This window comes from Solea senegalensis, unplaced genomic scaffold, assembly GCF_019176455.1.
Source record: "Solea senegalensis isolate Sse05_10M unplaced genomic scaffold, IFAPA_SoseM_1 scf7180000015002, whole genome shotgun sequence".
In the NCBI taxonomy this organism is placed as follows: domain Eukaryota; kingdom Metazoa; phylum Chordata; class Actinopteri; order Pleuronectiformes; family Soleidae; genus Solea; species Solea senegalensis.
Genome location: NW_025321194.1, coordinates 739 through 21,185, shown reverse-complemented (window position 1 = coordinate 21,185; position 20,447 = coordinate 739). Strand labels below are relative to the sequence as shown.

General features: G+C 40.4%; 3 protein-coding genes across 3 annotated transcripts; 1 reads left to right on the top strand and 2 right to left on the bottom strand.

Annotated features, from left to right (window-relative positions):
- Nucleotides 1-936: 936 nt before the first annotated feature.
- slc32a1 (solute carrier family 32 member 1) lies at nt 937-5,397 on the top strand. The gene is made up of 2 exons (XM_044017031.1): nt 937-1,918; nt 2,941-5,397. Exons 1-2 carry the CDS (start codon nt 1,526-1,528, stop codon nt 4,126-4,128), a joined length of 1,581 nt encoding a protein of 526 aa, XP_043872966.1. The 5' UTR covers nt 937-1,525; the 3' UTR covers nt 4,129-5,397.
- Nucleotides 5,398-6,728: 1,331 nt separating this feature from the next.
- aurka (aurora kinase A) lies at nt 6,729-12,721 on the bottom strand. The gene is made up of 9 exons (XM_044017032.1): nt 12,396-12,721; nt 11,828-11,893; nt 10,975-11,308; nt 10,844-10,886; nt 10,547-10,738; nt 9,653-9,791; nt 9,324-9,472; nt 8,974-9,148; nt 6,729-7,927 (listed from the first exon to the last, which is right to left on the bottom strand). The coding sequence occupies exons 2-9, from the start codon at nt 11,888-11,890 to the stop codon at nt 7,748-7,750; spliced, it is 1,275 nt and encodes a 424-aa protein (XP_043872967.1). The 5' UTR covers nt 11,891-11,893; nt 12,396-12,721; the 3' UTR covers nt 6,729-7,747.
- Nucleotides 12,722-14,349: 1,628 nt separating this feature from the next.
- Nucleotides 14,350-20,084, bottom strand: prelid3b (PRELI domain containing 3). Its single transcript, XM_044017025.1, has 6 exons — nt 19,705-20,084; nt 18,353-18,521; nt 16,915-17,004; nt 16,323-16,393; nt 16,095-16,197; nt 14,350-15,706 (listed from the first exon to the last, which is right to left on the bottom strand). The coding sequence occupies exons 1-6, from the start codon at nt 19,734-19,736 to the stop codon at nt 15,590-15,592; spliced, it is 582 nt and encodes a 193-aa protein (XP_043872960.1). The 5' UTR covers nt 19,737-20,084; the 3' UTR covers nt 14,350-15,589.
- Nucleotides 20,085-20,447: the final 363 nt, after the last annotated feature.

Here is a 20,447-nt window from a genome sequence, read left to right as displayed (position 1 = left end):
CAGGTTAAAAGCCTTTTGTTGTGTTGATGTTGGTTGGGTGTATATCTCAGTTACAAAGCAAACAGCAGACTGTGCTACTGCTCTTTCAGATTAAGGCCGTGACTCTGCATCATAGTGATGATACTGCGCTACTACTGACAACAAACTGTTTACAGCATCACTGCAAATGTGTCGCAGAAATTCAACGTGGTTTCGTGATTTTTGTTTTCAAATAAAAGGTAAAAAAAAAAATGTGACCCTAAACATAAAAACAATTATTATTATTTTTATTTTATAGAACGTGCATACGCACATCTACTTTTTTTTAAGTTAACATATACTACTGTACCGTTTATATCCCGTTACAACCGCCGCCATTTTCCATGACTGTCATCACACACACTGTCACTGACTGAATGAATTAATGAGGGAAGAAAGTAAGACTTAAGCCTGAAAACACAAACAATATTAACATTTAGTTTTAATAAAAAAAATAACAATACGTCACATTTTGCATAGAGTAGATTAAAAAACACATTCCGTCTCCATCTCTATATCTTACCATAATTTAGCAAAAAAAAAACGAAACGCACGATTTTCCCACTCAACAAACACAACACGATTTAATCCCAAAAACAACTTGAGTGACTTTTTGAAGCCCCGCGTCCACTTCTCCGTGAAAAAAAAACCCTGTAATGTTCCGCATTATTTGACTGAAAAGGGAGTAAGTAAAGGAATCCTACTTTTGTATGTAATAATATCTGATCCGCGAGTTTGGATTTTCGGTGAATTCCAGCCTCCTTTTATAGGCGTAAAGTTATGCACAATTTCAGGGCCCCGGAATGTCATTGGATGTTGGCAGGAGGTTTTATGTATTATGGGTTTGGAAAGGAATGGTAGGGGTTCACAAGCGCCTCCCCTAGAAATGCAGCAAATCTCTCCCGTCCTCTCGTGTGGTGGGGCACTGGGAGGGTTGGAGACGTGCTTTGCATTGGCAGGCTGGTGAGGACACGTGTCTTCTCATCATCCTCCTCCTCGTCCTCTTCCTCCTCTCCCCCCTCTGGGCGCCACGGTACCGCATAGGCATCAGTAAAGGCACCTGAAAACCTTCAGCCTGCTCCAGGAAACGCTGCCTTCCACCTTATAACCCAAAAGAAAGCGATATCATAGGCCTTTCTGGAACCTGTGGCTGCCGCTTTGTCGTGCGTAAAGCTTTTGCGCACGCGGGCTGAAACTGAGGTGCGCTACTCGTCTTGAACCAGAGCGCGGTGCCAGGATGCACAGACAGAGCAGCGACGTCTGAAGGTGACATGAACCTGAGGATAAGCGAGAGCAGCAGGCGAGCACTGAACCAGGAGCGGAGATAGCAACTGAAAACGATCGGTGTCTTCAAACAAAACTTGCGCCTTTTTTTCCCTCTCGTGGCTTTGTCTAATGTAGAGAATCAAGAGCTGCAACTTAAAGTAGCCTCACATTTTGTTCTGACTGAAGGAGGAAAAACACTAATTAAGCTGCGGACAGTTGAGACTCAAGAGAGGAGCGAAAAATGGCGACTTTAATCAGAGGCAAGCTTTCCAATAAACTGTCAAATGCAGCCACGGCTGTGTCCAACAAATCCCAGGCGAAGGTGAGCGGCATGTTCGCCAGGATGGGCTTCCAGGCCGCCACCGACGACGAGGGTCTTGGCTTTGCCGCCTGCGATGACTTGGACTACGACCACAGACAAGGTATGCAGATGGACATCCTGTCATCTGATGAGATGGGAGGAGAGGCGAGCGGGGACGGCAGTGCGCTGGAGGGAGACAGCCACTACCAGAGGGATGGAACCGGGCCACCGCACTCCGGCTCAAAGGACGGGGGTCCGAACAACGAGTTGACTGAAGTCAGACCAAGAATTACCGCTTGGGAGGCGGGCTGGAACGTCACGAATGCAATCCAGGTAAAGACGCACTTCGTGGATTATAAACGGGCGGTTCTGGTGGTTCATATTTGTCTGAGCCGCGTCCGGATCAGCTGTGAAAATCCAGACACACGCACATCTGCGCGAGCGCATAACATTGTCCATTCAAGGTTCATTTAAGTCCCCTTTAAAGCAACTTCATTAAGTTACTTAATTAATAATAGTGGTGGAATAAATAAATGTGGCAGACTTTTGTTTTGGGGGAATATCAGCATTTCGTGTCGCTGTTCATTCTCACATTTCCACGCACTGTCATCGTGAGAATGCAGAGATTTTAGAGCAGTGCCATGTACCCACCAACACCCGCGCCCTTTTCTCAACACACACACACACACACACACAGACACACACTGTGCGTGATCTCCAGTGTCTGATCTCCTCCCTGATAACTGCTCACCTGAAACAATACATGGATCATGGAAAATGATTTAAAAATAATAATAATAATTGTTGCCAGAACATAACTCTACATAGAAAAGTTGCCAAATATCAGCTCATAAATATGAATTATAATGCTGCCACACCTATTCAAATATTGTCTTTGTAATTGTGCTGATATGAATGTAAGAAATATTATACATTACTTTTATGTTGAGTATATTTAGGCTGAAACAACACAAACAAAAAGAGACTTGTGTGTGCGCAGAAGCATCAGTGAAAGTGCGTAGGTGTGTGTGTGTGTGTGTGGGAGGCTATGCGACAAAAAAATCCCCAGGCAGGCGCAATCCTTTCTTTATCACGGCCGTGGTCGCGGCAGTCACTGTGACGTCAGAGTGTGTCTCCTCCAGCTCACGGTGACGTCAGAGGTGGGCGGACGCGCTCAGAGCAAAGTGGAAAACACACAACATGGAGAACAGTTACAGGCACACAGGCCGCACTGAGTCAAAGTCCACGTTATGATGTCATTCAGTTTGAAACGAATAATACTTTTCATTTTTTATGCTACAACAACTCACTAAACTCATCCACAATGCGTGTTTCCCGCTTCTGTCTGTTCGCAGGGGATGTTTGTCCTCGGGTTGCCCTACGCCATCCTGCACGGAGGATACCTCGGACTCTTTCTGATTATCTTTGCCGCCGTGGTGTGCTGCTACACGGGCAAAATCCTCATTGCCTGTCTGTACGAGGAGGACGAAGACGGGCAGCTGGTCCGTGTGAGGGACTCCTATGTGGACATTGCGAACGCCTGCTGCGCCCCCAGGTTCCCCTCTTTAGGAGGCCACGTCGTGAATGTAGCCCAAATCATAGAGTTGGTGATGACGTGCATCCTGTACGTGGTGGTCAGCGGTAATCTCATGTACAACAGTTTCCCCAACATGCCGATTTCCCAGAAGTCATGGGCCATCATCGCCACCGCCGCCCTCCTGCCGTGCGCCTTCCTCAAAAACCTGAAGGCCGTGTCCAAGTTCAGCCTGCTGTGCACGATGGCCCACTTCGTCATCAACGTCCTGGTGATCGCCTACTGCCTCTCTAGAGCGCGGGACTGGGCCTGGGACAAGGTCAAGTTTTACATCGACGTCAAGAAGTTCCCCATCTCCATTGGGATTATCGTGTTCAGCTACACGTCGCAGATCTTCCTGCCGTCGCTGGAGGGGAACATGCAGAAACCCAGCGAGTTCAGCTGCATGATGAAGTGGACTCACATCGCTGCCTGTATCCTCAAAGGCCTCTTCGCCCTGGTGGCCTACCTGACCTGGGCTGACGAAACCAAGGAGGTCATCACCGACAACCTGCCCCCAACCATCCGAGCCGTTGTCAACCTCTTTCTGGTGGCCAAAGCTTTGCTGTCGTATCCGTTGCCGTTTTTCGCCGCCGTTGAGGTGTTAGAGAAATCGTTTTTCCAGGACGGGGGACGCTCGTACTTTCCAAATTGCTACGATGGCGATGGACGCCTAAAATCCTGGGGACTGACTCTCCGCTGTGTCCTTGTAGTGTTCACCTTGCTCATGGCCATCTATGTGCCACACTTCGCCCTCCTCATGGGCCTCACCGGCAGCCTGACGGGCGCAGGCCTTTGCTTTCTGCTGCCTAGTATCTTCCACCTCAAGCTTCTATGGAGAAAGCTGCAGTGGCACCAGGTTTTCTTTGACGTCTCCATCTTTGTTATAGGAGGTATATGCAGCATATCTGGTTTCATCCACTCCATGGAGGGGCTCATAGAGGCTTTCAAATATAACATACACGAGTAGATTGCAAGTCATTGCTGGAACTATATGTTAAACTGCAAACCCCCCCTTCATTTAGTGGATAAAAAGTGTAAAAAAAAAAAAAGAGAAAATAAATAAAACAAAAAACTTCCCCGCAAACGCAGTCCCTCTGCTTAATCCATGCGTAAAAGCGCGCACAGAATACACGCGGACATTTACGCACTCATATACAGTCTTTGCATTGATTCAGAAAAAAAACATGCGTGCGCACACACACACACAAATAAGACCGGAGGCAGTGAGGAAATCGAATCCATCCACAACACACACTATATGGAGGATACATGTTGTATAAATATGCGATCAAATAAAGTGCATCTACATATTTTCCAGTGGAGTGAACGTTTACAATATTGACCTTAAACAAAATTGCAAAAAGGGCAGTCTGTCTTGTCTTCGCTCTTGTGGTGCTTCCCCACGCGAGACTTCACTTCATGTAATGCTCGAGTTTGTGATAGACGGACATTCGACGGTTTAATGTGTGTCACTGATGATCATTATCATTATAAAGAAAAGGAAAAAATAAATAAACGGAACACAAAAGGACACTTCCTTCGAAATAGGTAATTTGCAGTATGATTATGGACACGAGTGGGGTGCTGCTTATTCCAGAAAAGAGAAAATAACCAGCAGTTGAAACCACATTTTAAGAAAAACGGTGTGGTTTTTGTTCATAAATGAGGAAATTTGGACCTTCCCCTGGGCAGTTGTTATTAAAAATGCAAAACTAGAGAACACAGCAGCAGCTATACAAACTATGCATTGAATGTATGATACTTCAGTCACAAAACATAATGAAACTGGGTCTAAATTTCGATTCTTCTGTGTGAAAGTGTTAATGCTTTGGTATTTTTCCTCATAATATTCGACATGTATTATTTAGTATTGGCATTTTAAGCGACAACAAAGTAATTTACTTCTCCAAGCCCCAGATCACGGCCCTAATCTCAGAAATCCTACACACGCAGTTTTAAAATAACTTCCTTTTCGTTAACTTGAAAAAAAAATACGTGGCCTGTTCAGAAATTACGTTTGAAATTCGGTGTACGAATAAAAAAAAGAGAGATCATTCAAGAGGAAAATGTGCATATAGACATTTTTCATTCTGTGCAATCCAATGGGTCCTGTGGAAATGTTATAAAACCGTATGTGTAGTGTTATTGTGGTTTCAAAAAGATGGAATGTATATCTCAAAGTCGTTCTCATATATCGTGAAATTAATATTAAAGAATAAAGAAATAAGTGAAATTATATTGTAAAAATGTGTGTGGTTTTATGTAAAATGAAAAAAGGTCAGAACGTGTATTTTTTTTCTCTCTCTCTCTCTATATAATAAAACACAGAAAATGGTGGAAATAATAGTCGCATTCATATTATTTGATGTAAATGTAAACAGTTGCAGGGGCCTTCAGTGGCTCAGGGGGGCAAAGAAAGGGTGTGTGAGTCACAATCATACCTCTATAATCATTGTCTCCCTAAACCTTAAGTGAATGATGCAGCAGCGTGTTTTTTTCTGCAGAAAAACGAAAAAAAAAAAACACGTGTTACATTCTCGTGCTCAGATGATGAGCCATTTGTCGGATTCCCTGCTGCAGGCGCGCATCAAGCCTTATGTCGACCTGTTCCTTCACTGTGTTGATTTTTCACCTCCGACATCATCTCTCTAGACAACGTCTTTATTCTCTGAACCGGCCTAATCTGCAGCTACTGAATCACCAACTGCGGGGAAATTAAGACTGAGGGATTTATTTCATCGAGAAAATAAGGAGACCCCACTGGACACATGGAAATCATATCAACATCTTAGTTAGCCAACACGCAAACTGCAGACTATGAAGAGTAAAATAATGCAGCAGTGATCCTCCTCATCCTCATGACATAAACTTGACTATACTCACAAATGCAAAATATGAACATTTCTACATGAGCACAGATTCATGAGATGGATTCTCTCCATCCATCATTGCCAAGGCAGTTCTGTTAAATATCAAAAATGCCTAGGGAGCCACCAAGAGGCGGAGAGATGAGACACTGCTTCCTCTCAAGACCGTCTACTATACATATAACGGCAATGTTTTTCATGCACCTCAGAACAAAATATTCAAATGAATAACTCGCGCCTTCCATATCCCACATGCTAAACAATACAATATGCATAAAAAATCCAGAAGTTAGTAAATCAGTGGTTCTCAAACTACACATATCAAGTACCAACTGAAAAATATTGATACCATTATCACCAACGTTAAAATACAGTGGTGTAAATAGGCCGAGAAAAGTCAGCTCTGGACTTTTCACAGGAGGCAGATTTATTCTAAATAAGAACATTTGCTCTGTCGTCCTCCTACACACACACGATTTCTTTTCTGATGTTCCAAGTACCACTTAAGGAAGTTTGTGTACAATGGTTGGTACACATATCGCAATTTGAGAAACAACGTAGGCACTACTAGTATAATAATAATCAGATGAAAAGTACCTATAACCTATAAAAGTACTGATTTCATTACATGTCAACATTGTATTTAAAGATTTCACTGTAATATAGTGTTCACATCAATGGCAATACATAATAAAATACATACATTTCAACAGTTTATTTAAATTGGAAGTCACTTTGCTTCAAATATTAATTAACATTGACAGTGGCATTAATGGGCTTTTTGTCATCTAAAACCTGTTCCCAGTATTCTGGCTCCCTCTGCTGGTAACATTTAAGAATGCTGGACTCAAAACAGCATTGATCATTTAATTTGGGAGGAAAAAACAAAACATCAATAATACATCACTTGGGCTCCAAGTAGTCATGGGTCGGACCACACCCATCATCAACTCGGCACTTCCAAGTCCAGCTAAACATCTGTATTAATGTGTTGCACCGACGTAACAAAACCGTCCACAGACAAAAGCCACCTACCAGAAGTCAGCTTTTCCAAATGGGGGACATGGTTAATCTGATTTCTAGTCTGAAATGAATCTCAAAAGAAAACCTGTCGCAGAAATGCATCCAATGAGGACAACAAACATGCTGGCAACAGTATTATTTAACATGGACTGGTCAGTGATATACACCATGAATAATGTATTGGGAGCAGAGACCATTGGGCTGTTAAAGTTTTCACTCTGTGAGTCTGTGTCATAACAGAGACAAGCTACAAACAGAGGTGATACTGAATCTGAGACTTTGGCAGGTGTTGTAGACATGACGGGACAGACAGTGACAACACAAGCATCACAACTGTGCCAACTGACAATGCACATGTATGGAGTCAGTGTCAGAATTATGATTACGATTGCATAATGGTCTCTTCCACACCCCTCCCACCCCCCAATTCAAGTAATAACATTTTTAGGAAAGCTCGATAATACAAATACATAATTACACAAAGACAATGAAATATTTACAGGCAACTAAATGCCACCAGTGAAATTAGGAAATCTGAAAAGGATATAAAAAAAAGACAAGAGGCTCAAACTGTCTGCAGACACGTGAAGTGGTAGCCAAAGTAGTTGCAAAAAGCAGATTGTGATCAGCTGTAGCAGTCATGTTCCACACCAGCCAGTCACAGTGACATCACCACTCCAAAAGCACAGCGGCTCACTAGCTGGACTCCTCAGGGTTCAGAGTTGTGGGCTTCTTGGTTGAGTATTCGACAACCCACGGGTGAGACAGGACTCCCTGGATAGGAAGTCTTTGCATGGGGTTGTGCTTCAATAGCTGGGCAACCAAGTGTTTGGCTCCCGCACTGAAGTTGGACTGTGCAGGGTAAGTGTACTCCACCTGTACAACAGAAAACAGAAGAGTGTTTTAGCCTCAGGCCACAGCACTGACCTCATCAACCTGCTGTGGCTCAAACACATGTGAATCCACACCTAGCCAGCACGATTGCTGGGCTGCTGTTGAAAGCATTCTCTTGAGTTTGCCATTTTGTACAAACAGATTAGCATGAAACAGATTTAAGTAAAATCACAATACAACCAGTTAAGAGAAACACTGCAGTAATATAATCAACAGTTTTGGTCACAGTTTCCTATAAATAGATGTTTGCAAGGAAATTTGAAGAGTTTAGTAAGTGATGATCAATTCATGAAGAACCTTTTGAATGATTTACATTATACAGTAAATGAAAGAGACACCTTTAACTACATACTATAAATCTAAAATCAAAGGATCAGACATGGATTGCAGAAAAAAGCCAATTGAAGGGTTTATTATATAAACCTGGAAAATGTGCCATGCTTCACAGAGCAACTGCTTGTTCTGATTAGACAAACGAGTGACGTGAGTTAGCACCAGTGTCGTAAACATGCCAATGGTAAAAATTTGAATGCTGTAGCTGATGTGCAACCAGAGAGGCAGAAGATTTTGTTTAAATCACAACATTCAATACTTTACACTCAACTTAAGATTTGCACCTGGATCAACAAATAACATGACAATATATCCATACTAGAGATGCAACTAAGGATTATTTTCATAATCGATTGGTCCATAAAATATCAGAAAACCTTAAAAATGTTGATCGGCGATCATCAAACCTTGAAATGATGTTCTCAAATGTCTTGTTTTGTCCACAAACCAAAATGATTGACTTTTAATGATTTCTTTGTTATCCAGAACAAAGAAATTAAGAAAATATTCACATTTAAGAAGCTTAATCAGAAATCTTGTTTTAATCATGAAAAAAACCTTAAAACCGATTATCAAAATAATTGTTGATTAATTTAGTAATCGATTCATCGTTTCAGCTCTAATCCATACACACTGGTTGCCAGGCAAAAGTGATTTCAGGGTTTAGTTACTTTTTAAAGTCATTTTTGCCTTACCCTTGATATCCTGCGGTAGGTGTCCTCGTGGGTTTTCGCTTCAAAGGGGGGGCTTCCAACCAGGAACTCGTAGCAGAGCACACCAAGGCTCCACAGGTCCACCTTTTCATCATGAGTTTTCCCCTCAATCATTTCTGGAGGCAGGTAGTCCAGTGTTCCACACAGAGTGGACCTCCTGAACAAGGAAAAGGTGATTGATTAAGTACTTTTAAGTTAATTTATGGGTGCAATTAAGTCGACCACCATATGCAACCCAGTAAGTGGTTCCTCTCCAACCATTAGAAATCTCTATAAAAGACATGCTTAAACCATGAAAATAAAGACATTCATATAAAAGTTAGTTAAAATACCTGGAGGAGGGCGTGTGGACAGACCAGCCAAAATCAGCAATCTTTAGCTCGCCGTTTGCCCCGAGTAAAAGGTTTTCTGGTTTGATATCTCGGTGGATCACCTTCTTGGAGTGGCAATAGTTGAGGGCATCGGCCAGCTCCATGATGTACTAGAACAACATATGAAGAACTATGATAAGTGAAATGCTTGAAAGCATCCTCCATTTAAAAAAAAAACTTTCCATAGACAACAGACTTTAAAACATATATTCTACTTTTAAAGATAATTATACATGGAGATATATTGTCTATATGACAAAAAAAATTCAAGACTATTCTGGCACACTTACTGTTGCACTTCTGTCCTCAGGAAAACTTCCACAGCGCTGCAGCTCACCGTAGAGTTCTCCCCGCGGTGCAAACTCAAGGATGAGATACACACGAGAGGTGTCATGGAAGTAACCATAGAGGCGCAAGATATTGGGGTGCCTGCAGAATGTCAGAATAGTAGAGAAATTGTGTTGAAATATCCAACCATGGTTTAAAAAGCAAACACTGGCAGGAACAACAACTGCATTACAAATTAGATTTTTTTTTCAAGTAACACATTAGCTTTGCTCTCGACTAAGCAGCCTGTGGCACAGCCGAGTGGAGCAGAACTAGAATTCACAAGTGGTGGTTTCTACATATAACACGGCTTGGATATTATGGGAGTCCATCAGAGCTGTGCACAACAGGAGAACACATTTATCAAACATGACCAAGCCACCATGTTTACACTGCATACATTTCTTAAAAAGGGAATATTATGCCAAACACTTTTTATTGTAACTGCTTGTTTGTTTAAATAATCAGATTACTATTCACAAGTTCTCTTCTAGTAAGCAGCAGCTGCTGTTATTCAAACTCCTTCTATATCAACCCTATTTCCACTCTTCACTCTTAAACTCTGATCATTGGATTGGGTTTGCCCACTTCAAATGATTTTCTCAAGTCAAAACAGTGTCATTGATAACAAATCAATTCCAATTAGGAACTAAAGCCACAATACTGGCATCATTACAATTTATTTATTACTGCAATTTATGCATCTGCCTTGTCTTAATCTAGGGTCTGAACACTGAAACACTAGTACCACAGCAACCTACAGCAATCAAATATCATAAATTTCAACCTCTGACAAATCAAAATACAGTCACAGTTCAGCTTTAATGTAACATCACACGAGGTGAAAAACAATTTACCTGAGGTGAGACTGGATCTCCACTTCTCTCCTCAGCTGGTGTTCCACCCCGGCCTTCTCCAGCTGTTTCTTGAAGAGCACCTTCAGGGCCAAGATGAACTTACTTTGTCGCTCTCTCGCCAGGTAGACATTGCCAAATTTACCCTTTCCCAAGGGACGGCCAATGTCAAAATTTTCTAGGCTCCATCGCTTCCTGTTGAGCAGTAATATGCATAATTACACACAAAAGCAACATCATTTGTAATCTAATCAACAATGTGAAAAAAATATATATATAGTGAATCACACTTGAACATACTTTGATCCTGCAGCATCTACAGCATCATTCTTGGTAGGTTTGTCTAACAAAAAGGGGGTAAAATATTTTAGGATTCAAAAAACACACACATATGCTATTGACTAGTCTGTCTATGCTCATGCTGTTCTTACTCTGGTGCTTCTCCGGCTTTGCTGTTTCTGTTGGTGGTTTAACAGTCTCCTTCACTGTAGCTGTATTAATTCTAGTCTGGTTTTGCTGAGAACCAGGTTTAGGCTGAGGTGCGGGATTTACATTTTGAGTCATGGGGTTCAAATTCTGATCGGATGGCAGAGTGGACTTGTTGGCAACAGAGACATGAGATGGTGGTTTCTGGTGGCTCACAGGCCGCTGAATGCGCAGAGGTCCATTTGACACACCCAGGACCCGTTGGTGTGGCGTTGGTGTAACTACAGCCATCTGAGAGTGTTGTGACACAGGAACCCGCTTTGGTCCTTCCCTGCTGGACTGCAATCAAAAGACAGCCCCACATAATTACATTGAGATATCACAATATTATGAACGTTTTACCACAGATAAGTGAGTAGGTGTTTTGTCAAAAAACAATAAACTGGCTACTTTAAATCAATTTTTAATTTAGAATAGAGAAGGGCTTTTTTATGATAACCTTTTTGGCTACATTACCCAGGTCAAGGTTCTCACAGGGTGGTCTAGGCTGCATAGATATAATGATAGATAATTGATAAACAGGTTCAAGTGGGTTTTTTTTTCCCAATTATACCAGCAACTTTGTTTTTTCAGCTTCTTAAATGTAAATATTTTCTGGTTTGTGGACAAAACAAGACATTTCAGAACATAACTTCAAGGTTTGAGAAACACTGATAAATATTTTTCAACATTTTCTGAAATTTTACAGAACAAGTACTTGATTAATCGAGAAAGTAATCGTTAGTTGCAGCTCTACTCAAGAACACAACATTTTAGTTTCAACAGCAATTATTCAGACAAGACAATAACATCACTCACTTTCACTTCAGGCTTTTGGAGTTTTGTGTCCTGTGCCAACTTCAGTCTTGCAGCAGAGTCCATATTCTGGAAAAAAAAGAAAAGCAGAGTTACTTTCTGAATTTAGAAAACAATGTAAACGCAGGATTGCAGGCAGGATTGAACAAATCTGAGATAAGTTACATCTCTGTACGCACGAACAGATAGGTCACTGACGCACAATATCACAACGGGTGTCACTTTGTCATTTGAATGTGTATAAAATACACACATGAGCGATAAGTGCCCCCACGGCTTTATGATAGGAAACATTCGCCTGTTAGCCAACGCTTTGTCACTCTAAAAACGCTCCCTAGCGGGCAACAGTTTAAATGACTGAAATTGCTCTGAGAGAAAAAGAATAACAATTATTGACAGGTTTAGTTAAATCTTATTTATATTTGGCTCAACTATCTAACGGCGAATAGATAAAGCACTGTCCTCTCGACCAAAGTATCGCCGCTACTTGCCGGCTAACGTTAGCAATAGCATACAACCACAGCGAACAACACAACAACAACATTGTTATCCATGAGACAAGAGTACTTACCTAAATGTATTACTGTGCACTGACCGACAGCGAACACGTCCACGAATATGTCCAGATTTAAATTAACTCAAAGCAGCTCTCAAACAGGTAGTTAGCTTCGCTAGCTAGCAGCTACGTCAGCCAGTTGACCAAAGACATACATAGATACATACGAGTTCCTCTCGAACCACGCTACCGCAGAGTCAGTCTTTTCAGTAGTAGGCTTGCCTCCGTAAAGACAATATATCTTAAAAACTCCGAATAGATGAAACAAAACAGAAATAAGATGACAAATTGTAAACGCGACTTCCGAGCACCAGCGGAGACGGCTTTAACTGATTTCAATTTCAAACGTACCCCGTTCAATGCCTTTAAATAAACCACGAGCTCCGATTGGCTGAGAGAATGCCTTACGTTCACTCTCATTGGTTAACAAGAGATACTAACGGGTTGCGTCATGACGTCAGAGACTAGCCAGCTCTGTAGATAGTAATTCTTGACAAAAAATGCAATAACTTATTCATTAGCAAATGTTCAAAAAAGAAAAAAGAAAATTATACCCCAAACGACAGAATAAAAATTCACAAAACTAAGAATTATGTATTTCAAATTCCCCATACCCCCTAAAACAAGGGTGTCAAACTCATTTTTGTTCAGGGGCCACATACAGCACAATTTGATCTCAAGTGAGCCGGACCAGTAAAATAGCATAATAACTTATGAACAACAAGAACTCCTTTGTTTTTTACATACAATATTATGACAACTCTCCGCAATGTTTCAATGGGCTGAGATGATACATTTCCCTTATATGTTAATTAATGTTATTTTCTGGATTTTATGCTATGTGTTAATGCACTTTTCCCACAAAACTACCATGTTACCATATTTGTTAATGTTTTCAATGTACATGGATGCTGTACAATTAAAAAATAGATAGGTGGACGGACAGACAGATAGATTCTCAAAGAAATATCTCAGATAATAATTAAAAAAATATTTTATTTAACCATTCATTGGAGCATTTGTTATCTAATCAATGAAATCAATGAAAACACAACATTTTATTAATTTTGGCCCAAACTTAAGTCAAGGGAAGACCTTATTTGCAGCATTTACATATAATCTTCAACACTATTAGGCATGATGACATTGGATGTTTAACCTTTGGCCACCATGTGGCACCATGTGATATTTCCAGGTCAAACATGCAACGTCAGAGGATCTGACAGTGTTTATACAGTACAAAGTTTGTCTCTGATGATATAGAGGAAAAACATACTTTCATACCCTTTAGTTAAAGGGGACATATTATACCCTATCTCCCCCATTTAAATAGTTCCCTGGTGTCCTAATGAACATGTCAGTGACATGCTTTGGTCAAAATACCATAAGGATGAAGCACCATAGCAGTTCAATAACCCTGCTAAACCCGCCCCTTTCAGAACGCTCGGTTTTCGTGCATGGTCCCTTTATATGCAAATGAACAGCACACTTGTCCCTCCGCGTTGACATAATACCGCTCTTCCTCCCTCGCCTGCACTCTCGCAGGGACAAGGTAGAGCTAAGGTGGAGCTCTCCAAGTAAACTTACTGGTGGGGCGGTAACATTCGCGGTGAAATGCGCATGCTGCCATCATAAGCGCAGGGAATTCAACATCGAGTGTTTTATCGCCTATACTTACACTAAGGGGGACCACGAAAACATGACTGAGTATTCTTTTCCCACACTTTGGCGACTGGTAGGGCCTCCAGAGTCCCAAATATAAGTATTGAAATGGTTAAAAAGTTGATTTTGCATAATATGTCCCCTTTAACAGTGACTATTGGAATGCGTACATTCAAAGAACATCTCTTGATCAAACTTCCCAAAGAAAACTGAGCCACTATTTTGGCAGAATCATATGCACTTGACATTTCCATACAGGCCTTTTTGCTACTTGAAGATAAAACAACAGTAATCTGGAATATCTACACCATGTTAAATACTGTTTTTAATTAATTGCCACATTCTAGAGAAGTGAGAACATTTCTTTTTCAGAGGTAACAAGTGTGTGATATCACATTTCTCTGTGGTCTGGATATATATATTTCTGTCACAGGTTATTAATCATGTACTGAACATGAAGTTTTCTCCTTCACCACAAAACAGACTGACCAAACTTTCCTTTCTTAAAATATACCAAACACCTAAATAACCAGGTATAGCAGCTTTTCTTTGTTAAAATAAGTTGATTTGAGTGCAAATAAGAGCTACTGCAAATGTCTCAGCTTTTTCACTGAAAGCACTCAGTTACATCGAAGTAACAAATTTCATGTTGTTCAATAAAACACGTTTTTTACTGTAGTGCCTGTGTACATAACACGATCTAAGAGACATAAAATATAAATATGGCATATACCTTGATACCTTAACAACAATATAAGTTATTACATAATAACAAATATAGTTTATATTCAGGTTTGTATCTAAATATTGGCATGTACAGTGTCTTGTTATTACTCAGGTCCTGCAAGAAAACACCGTTAAGGAGATGGTAACAAACAAACTTGACTTTTAAAAGTCTCATTACCACCTCAGTGTGTAACCAACTGTTTACCGAAACCTGAAACCATTTCCATGTACCCTTGACTCGCAGTGCACTTGTAACCCGTCACGACACAGCATTGTCTTCTACCACCAAATCTTAACAGGTGAATTCCTCTGCATCACGTCTGTGCTGTTCATGGCGCCACCATTCTTTTTTTTTTCTCTCTTGACTCTGTGATTGTAAACTCAAGAGTTCATGCCACTGGCACGATTTCCTGGCAATATAAGGTGTTATGGCAGCCAGAAAGGTTTTGTTTTTGTCAGAGGCTGGACAAAAAACTGGCCCGTCTTCTTTGGCACTTGATGTTTTCAGTTCATCCAAAACCTCTGATGCATCTCTGTCCATGTTATGCTTTTCCAACACAGATAAAAATGTCACTGAGTCCACCACCCACATGTCCTCTCCATGTGCCTCTCACCATTGTGGTCCTGCCAGACAGCATATCTTGAAAAAGCCTGACCAGAATCCCTTTATGATGCACAAGCTGGTAAGTAATATATCAAAAAAAGGAATTAAATAACACTAAGATGCAGAGCACCAAAACAGCAGCTGAGCATCACAAAGGGAAGCTGGTTGCACTGGTGCGAAGTTCCTCTCAGACTTCATTTGCACAGAAAGGTAGGTGTCATTTCTCTGTGACTGCAGCAGCCATTGGAGTACGTATGGTCCCACGTGCTGTGGCCGCCAACTCCTCAATTTCAGCATTCAGTCGCCTGATTACCCACTCCATGGCTTCACGGCCCTGATCGGGAACAAAATACAAAGTATTAATTTACAGGAAATGATATAAAAATGATTCCACAACAGTTAGACAAGAATAAGTCAAGATGATGGTTACTTTCAAGAGGTCCAAAGGTTAACTAGGGGGTCACATGTTCAAAAGAGATGAATAAATCAGCCAGTCTAAAAGTTATTATTTTTTGACCATCTGATAAACAAATCACATTTTACTGATTTAATGAAAATAATAATTCTTCATTCAGCTATTTCTATTAAATTTTGTGCAGAAACAAGCAACACCAGATCACACTCCACCTCTCACTTTAATGCCAATGAACATTCTGTCAAGTTTTTTTAGTTTAAAACTTGTCATGTGCCCAAAACAGAACTGATTTAAACTGTTTGCTTACCTTGCCAGCATTAGAAGAGATGCTGCTGGCCATAACTCCCTCCAGATAACTGCTGAGACTGACTCCTTTCACAGAGATGATCGCCTCCTGAGTCAGTATTGTTCTGAAGGAGAAAGGATTATCAAAAGTGTGTTCATTTAACCTAATTTTTTTCACAAATGAATCAAGAGATGTGAGCTCTTAAGCTAGGGAATCATCATTGTATAATTAGTCAACAGTAAAACTTACTTCTCTGGATCCTGAGGGTGTGGTTTGTATGTTAACTTCTCATCCACAGAAACCATATTTGTAAAAGTGATCTACAGACAAAATGTAAGAAAACACAAGTGAGTAAATGTTAAGATGCAATACAGAGCAGGTCATGTTACAGGCCAAAGTAAGAACAAACAAAACAACCACTGTGAATGTTCCTTGTTGGAAAGAGAACGAGCAGGACTTCATTCCAGTGATGCCTCACATACTGACTTTACTAAATATGTTCTGTCAATTAAAAGGCACGAAAGGTGGATCCAGATGGATGTTTGTTGCTGATAAACCCTAAACAGAACAGATAACAGCTGGATGGTCTGGTAAGACTAAATTACCAGAGTTATATCAGACTGAAACTCAAAACAGAGTCATGAATTATGATTATTCTATTTCACTCCTGGAATCTTATGTAGTATGTTTATTACTGGGTGACACAAAATCTCAGACCGAATACTTGCGCCCATTATAAGCTGCATGTTATTTACACTGACATTCAAGTAAACTGAGGACACACAAAACTCTACATAAGCCCAAACAAAGGGCAGCATTATTATCATTAGTAAATGCTCACATTTGTGGACTGAAGTTCAAAGGTTTTCTCTTTAGGATCCACCACCGAGTGCTCCTGAACATATGTGTACGTTCGTGAATTGCCAATGATCTGAAAAGAAAAGAGACAGAAATACTTGTTACGACGATATGCAATAATTCTTATCTGAACAGAATTTTAGCTTTGAAATGACAACTTTATTGACTAATGGAATTATTGATAACAATAATAATAAACATTTATGGTTATCCTTTGGCTGATCTGAAACACACAGTATTAAATCCACTGGAAACATGTGCAATCACTGAAACAGCTCATTATCTCTCTTCTGTTGACTTGTTTGTTTGTATCTTTCTACAGCTGTTCTGTCTTTGTTTGTTATCTCTGTATTACGAGTCTTTTTTGTTGATGTTCCATCATCCTGCCAAGGGACTGCAGATGAGAACTAGCCCTGGGCTATAATCTGACATACTTATACATAATGCCTATACATTTCTAAATAAATCAAATAAAATTGACATTTGAATATTAACTCGAACCTAAGGTTAGGTTTTGTAATTCACATTCTGCTTCAGCCAAACTCTGGCGGCACCTAACTTCTCATAGTATATGTGATTTAACCTCCTCATAATTTTAAGACTGTTAAAAGTTTTGATCTGAAATCTGTTCCATCCGATATTTGCATATCTCACTGTTCCACTAGATTAAGCTTTAAAGTGATGCTGGAGTTTGCTATCAGTGTTTTATTTGTCTTCAGCTTATGATAACAATCTTCATCCAGTTTATATGATACACTAAGGCTCAAGGCTGATTTGCCTTGGCACAATCTGATCAAAGGTTTATGTTAATATTCTATCAATCACTGTCCTTTTAGTTTAAGGGGCTATACGTTGACAGCAAAGGTCAGTAGTTAGATTACACAGGACAAAGTCAGAGGATATTATCTTTCTCCAGCCTTATAGTTACAGCATTCAAACAGCGAAATGAAACTCTATCACTGACTGAGATCCACAAGCCTTTGTCACTACTCTGCATTGTAGTAACCTCTAGTTTTAACTGAGCCAACACAGATGGAAAGTTGCATCACACGGGATCATGAGTTAAACCTCACGCTCTGTACAAAACGAGCTATGGCACAAAGCCACAAACTTGTACTTGTTCCATGCAGCAAGATACACCCAGACACAAATAGCCTTGCAGGTTAAGGTCACACTCACTGGCTGAAAAGCATTAACATACCGACTAAACTGACCGAAGCTATAACTGGTTTCACGTGGAGCTTCAGACTTCTGAAGTAGTGTCAAGCCAGTGAATCACGAGCAGAAGCTGCCATGTCAGGTCATGTGTTTCTCCACTCACAGTCACATGGCGACATGTTGAGCTAATGCAGCAAGTTTGAGCCTACAACGTCAGACCACTGACCAGTTCCACTCTTAAGAAAAAAGATGGAGAAACTCACAGATTTCACTATAGATGGAAGGCCCCACTCTGTACTGAGCAGTCTTTTACTGTGGAGGCGTCCCTGTTTGTCCACGCCTCTGTCCAAGACATCCACTCCGATCACACTAGGGTTCATGGGGTTCGGGTACTTCTGCATGGCAGCCTTGGTCACCGTCTCCCAAGGATGACTATTGAAGGTTAAAGGGAAAAAAATTCATGTCAATACGAACACATTTACTGACAAATTACAACAAATACCTTGCTTAGATAGTTTGAATAGAATTATGCTTTATTTACCATTTCAAGTGAAAACAAAGAAACGTAACATCAAATATTAAATGCCCTACATTCTTTAAAACAAAGAACCTATGATAAGTAGTAAAATATGCATGTATGCAAGGACAACTGCGGTCCAAGTTCAAGTCAGTCTGCGGTCCAAGTTCAAGTTTCTTCTCTGCACTTAAATTACTTTATAGCCTACATTCAGATTTTAAATATGATGAGTAAAACTGTTAAAGTTTACTAGCAACAAAGATAAAACACCAGTAGTGATAAAACCATAAAATATCACTTAGAGCATTTAGTTTTACAGAGTTTGATTTTTAGCATGGGGGTTTTCACTGAAATTGTCAGTCATTTTACAGTATTATTTACCAGTTATACCTATTATAACTATTAACCTAGTTATAATCACATTTTTTTTATCCATAATACATATAAGAATATGAATGAAGTGGAACTAACTGTCACTCTATTGTGTCTCTCATTGTCTTGCTGTACTGATACGTAAAGATAAAGTATAAATACTTTAGAAGTTAAAGAGAATAATTTAAGGCTTCGTAAGGCAGTCCCATTCTGGACACTACAGTTTCAGCTCATTTTGTACATTTAATGTGACATTCTCCTCATGAAGTAAGATACTTTTCCTGTAAATTAATCGTAATCACACACAATACTTCAGCATCGTTCGAAATGCGAATCTAACGTGGATGTGAATTGTTGTCAAGGTAACGCACCGGCGTTGGGGAGTGACGTAGCCGCCTACGTCACCATGTAGGGGAAAGGTCTTGCGCAGGGGGGGTGGGACCTGACCGCCTGCTTACGCAATTTTCCCTCGGATTGTCAATGAAGTGCACTCTCTTCTCAATTTCCTTACATTTTTCTTGCGGTAATTTAATGAAAATAAGCACAATGTTGTGACTTATAAATACATTCTACAGTTGCATACAGTTCTAAAGGCTTCTGTGATAGTTTTTAAATGCTTCAGTTTCCTCTACGCTCATAAGCCGGGCGACCGGTCGAAGACATCACGGCGTATAATACGCTAAGACTGTGTGTCGTTGCGTGTGAGCTTGTAAATAGAATACTCACTGGAATATGTGTTCTGAAGTCCAGATTTTCATGGTTGAGCTGAGGTTATCGGAGTAGCTGAGCGACGCCGCAGTCGGTTCCGTTGATAAATACCGGCGAGGGAAGGCGTTGCTGTCACCGAGTGAACAGAGGCAAGTTTCCGCCCCCTGAAGTGGAGCAGTCACATGGCAGTGTGACGCACTTCCGGTAGTGTGCAGGGTGTCTGAGGCATGGTTTGACTCCTATAGTACAGTTGAATAAGAGATCACTTAATTAAAATCACACTCCAGAGGAACGGCAAACACGAACAAACTCGTGATTGTGTAGTTTAATAGGCAGAACTTTACAAACATGCGACTAAAACACATGTGCGTATTAAATGTCCTCAGCTCAGTGAAGGTCAGTAGTTAACCTTGAAAGAATGACATTGAGCTTTAAACTTTTACTCTTGATGACAATAGTCAATATTGTCCATTTTTACTGCACTGAAACAACTACTCTGTAATATTTCTGTAATCATCATGGTAATGAAAATAAACAAAAAAATAACATTATTTGTATTATTGTAATGATAAACAATATGTTAATAACTATAATAACACGGTTTGTGTAGTGGTTCACACTCTTTCCTTAACCCATAATGGAGTTTGCATGTTCTCATTCTCCTCCAGGTTCTCCAGTTTCCCCGTCAGCTAGGATTGGCACCAGCGCCCCCTGCGACCTTCATGTGGAGGATAAAGCAGTAGAAGGTGGATGAATGAATA

Excerpts from the sequence above, each read along its gene's own strand:
- aurka (XM_044017032.1), bottom strand. The coding sequence starts at position 11,890 with ATGGACTCTGCTGCAAGACTGAAGTTGGCACAGGACACAAAACTCCAA. Across the intron at positions 11,309-11,827 it reads TCCAAAAGCCTGAAGTGAAA|TCCAGCAGGGAAGGACCAAA; the intron begins GTGAGTGATGTT and ends TTTTGATTGCAG. Across the intron at positions 9,792-10,546 it reads GAGATCCAGTCTCACCTCAG|GCACCCCAATATCTTGCGCC; the intron begins GTAAATTGTTTT and ends GACATTCTGCAG.
- prelid3b (XM_044017025.1), bottom strand. The coding sequence starts at position 19,736 with ATGAAAATCTGGACTTCAGAACACATATTCCA. Across the intron at positions 16,394-16,914 it reads TTGAACTTCAGTCCACAAAT|ATCACTTTTACAAATATGGT; the intron begins GTGAGCATTTAC and ends TTTTGTCTGTAG. Across the intron at positions 15,707-16,094 it reads TCTCTTCTAATGCTGGCAAG|GGCCGTGAAGCCATGGAGTG; the intron begins GTAAGCAAACAG and ends GTTCCCGATCAG.
- slc32a1 (XM_044017031.1), top strand. The coding sequence starts at position 1,526 with ATGGCGACTTTAATCAGAGGCAAGCTTTCCAATAAACTGTCAAATGCA. Across the intron at positions 1,919-2,940 it reads ACGTCACGAATGCAATCCAG|GGGATGTTTGTCCTCGGGTT; the intron begins GTAAAGACGCAC and ends GTCTGTTCGCAG.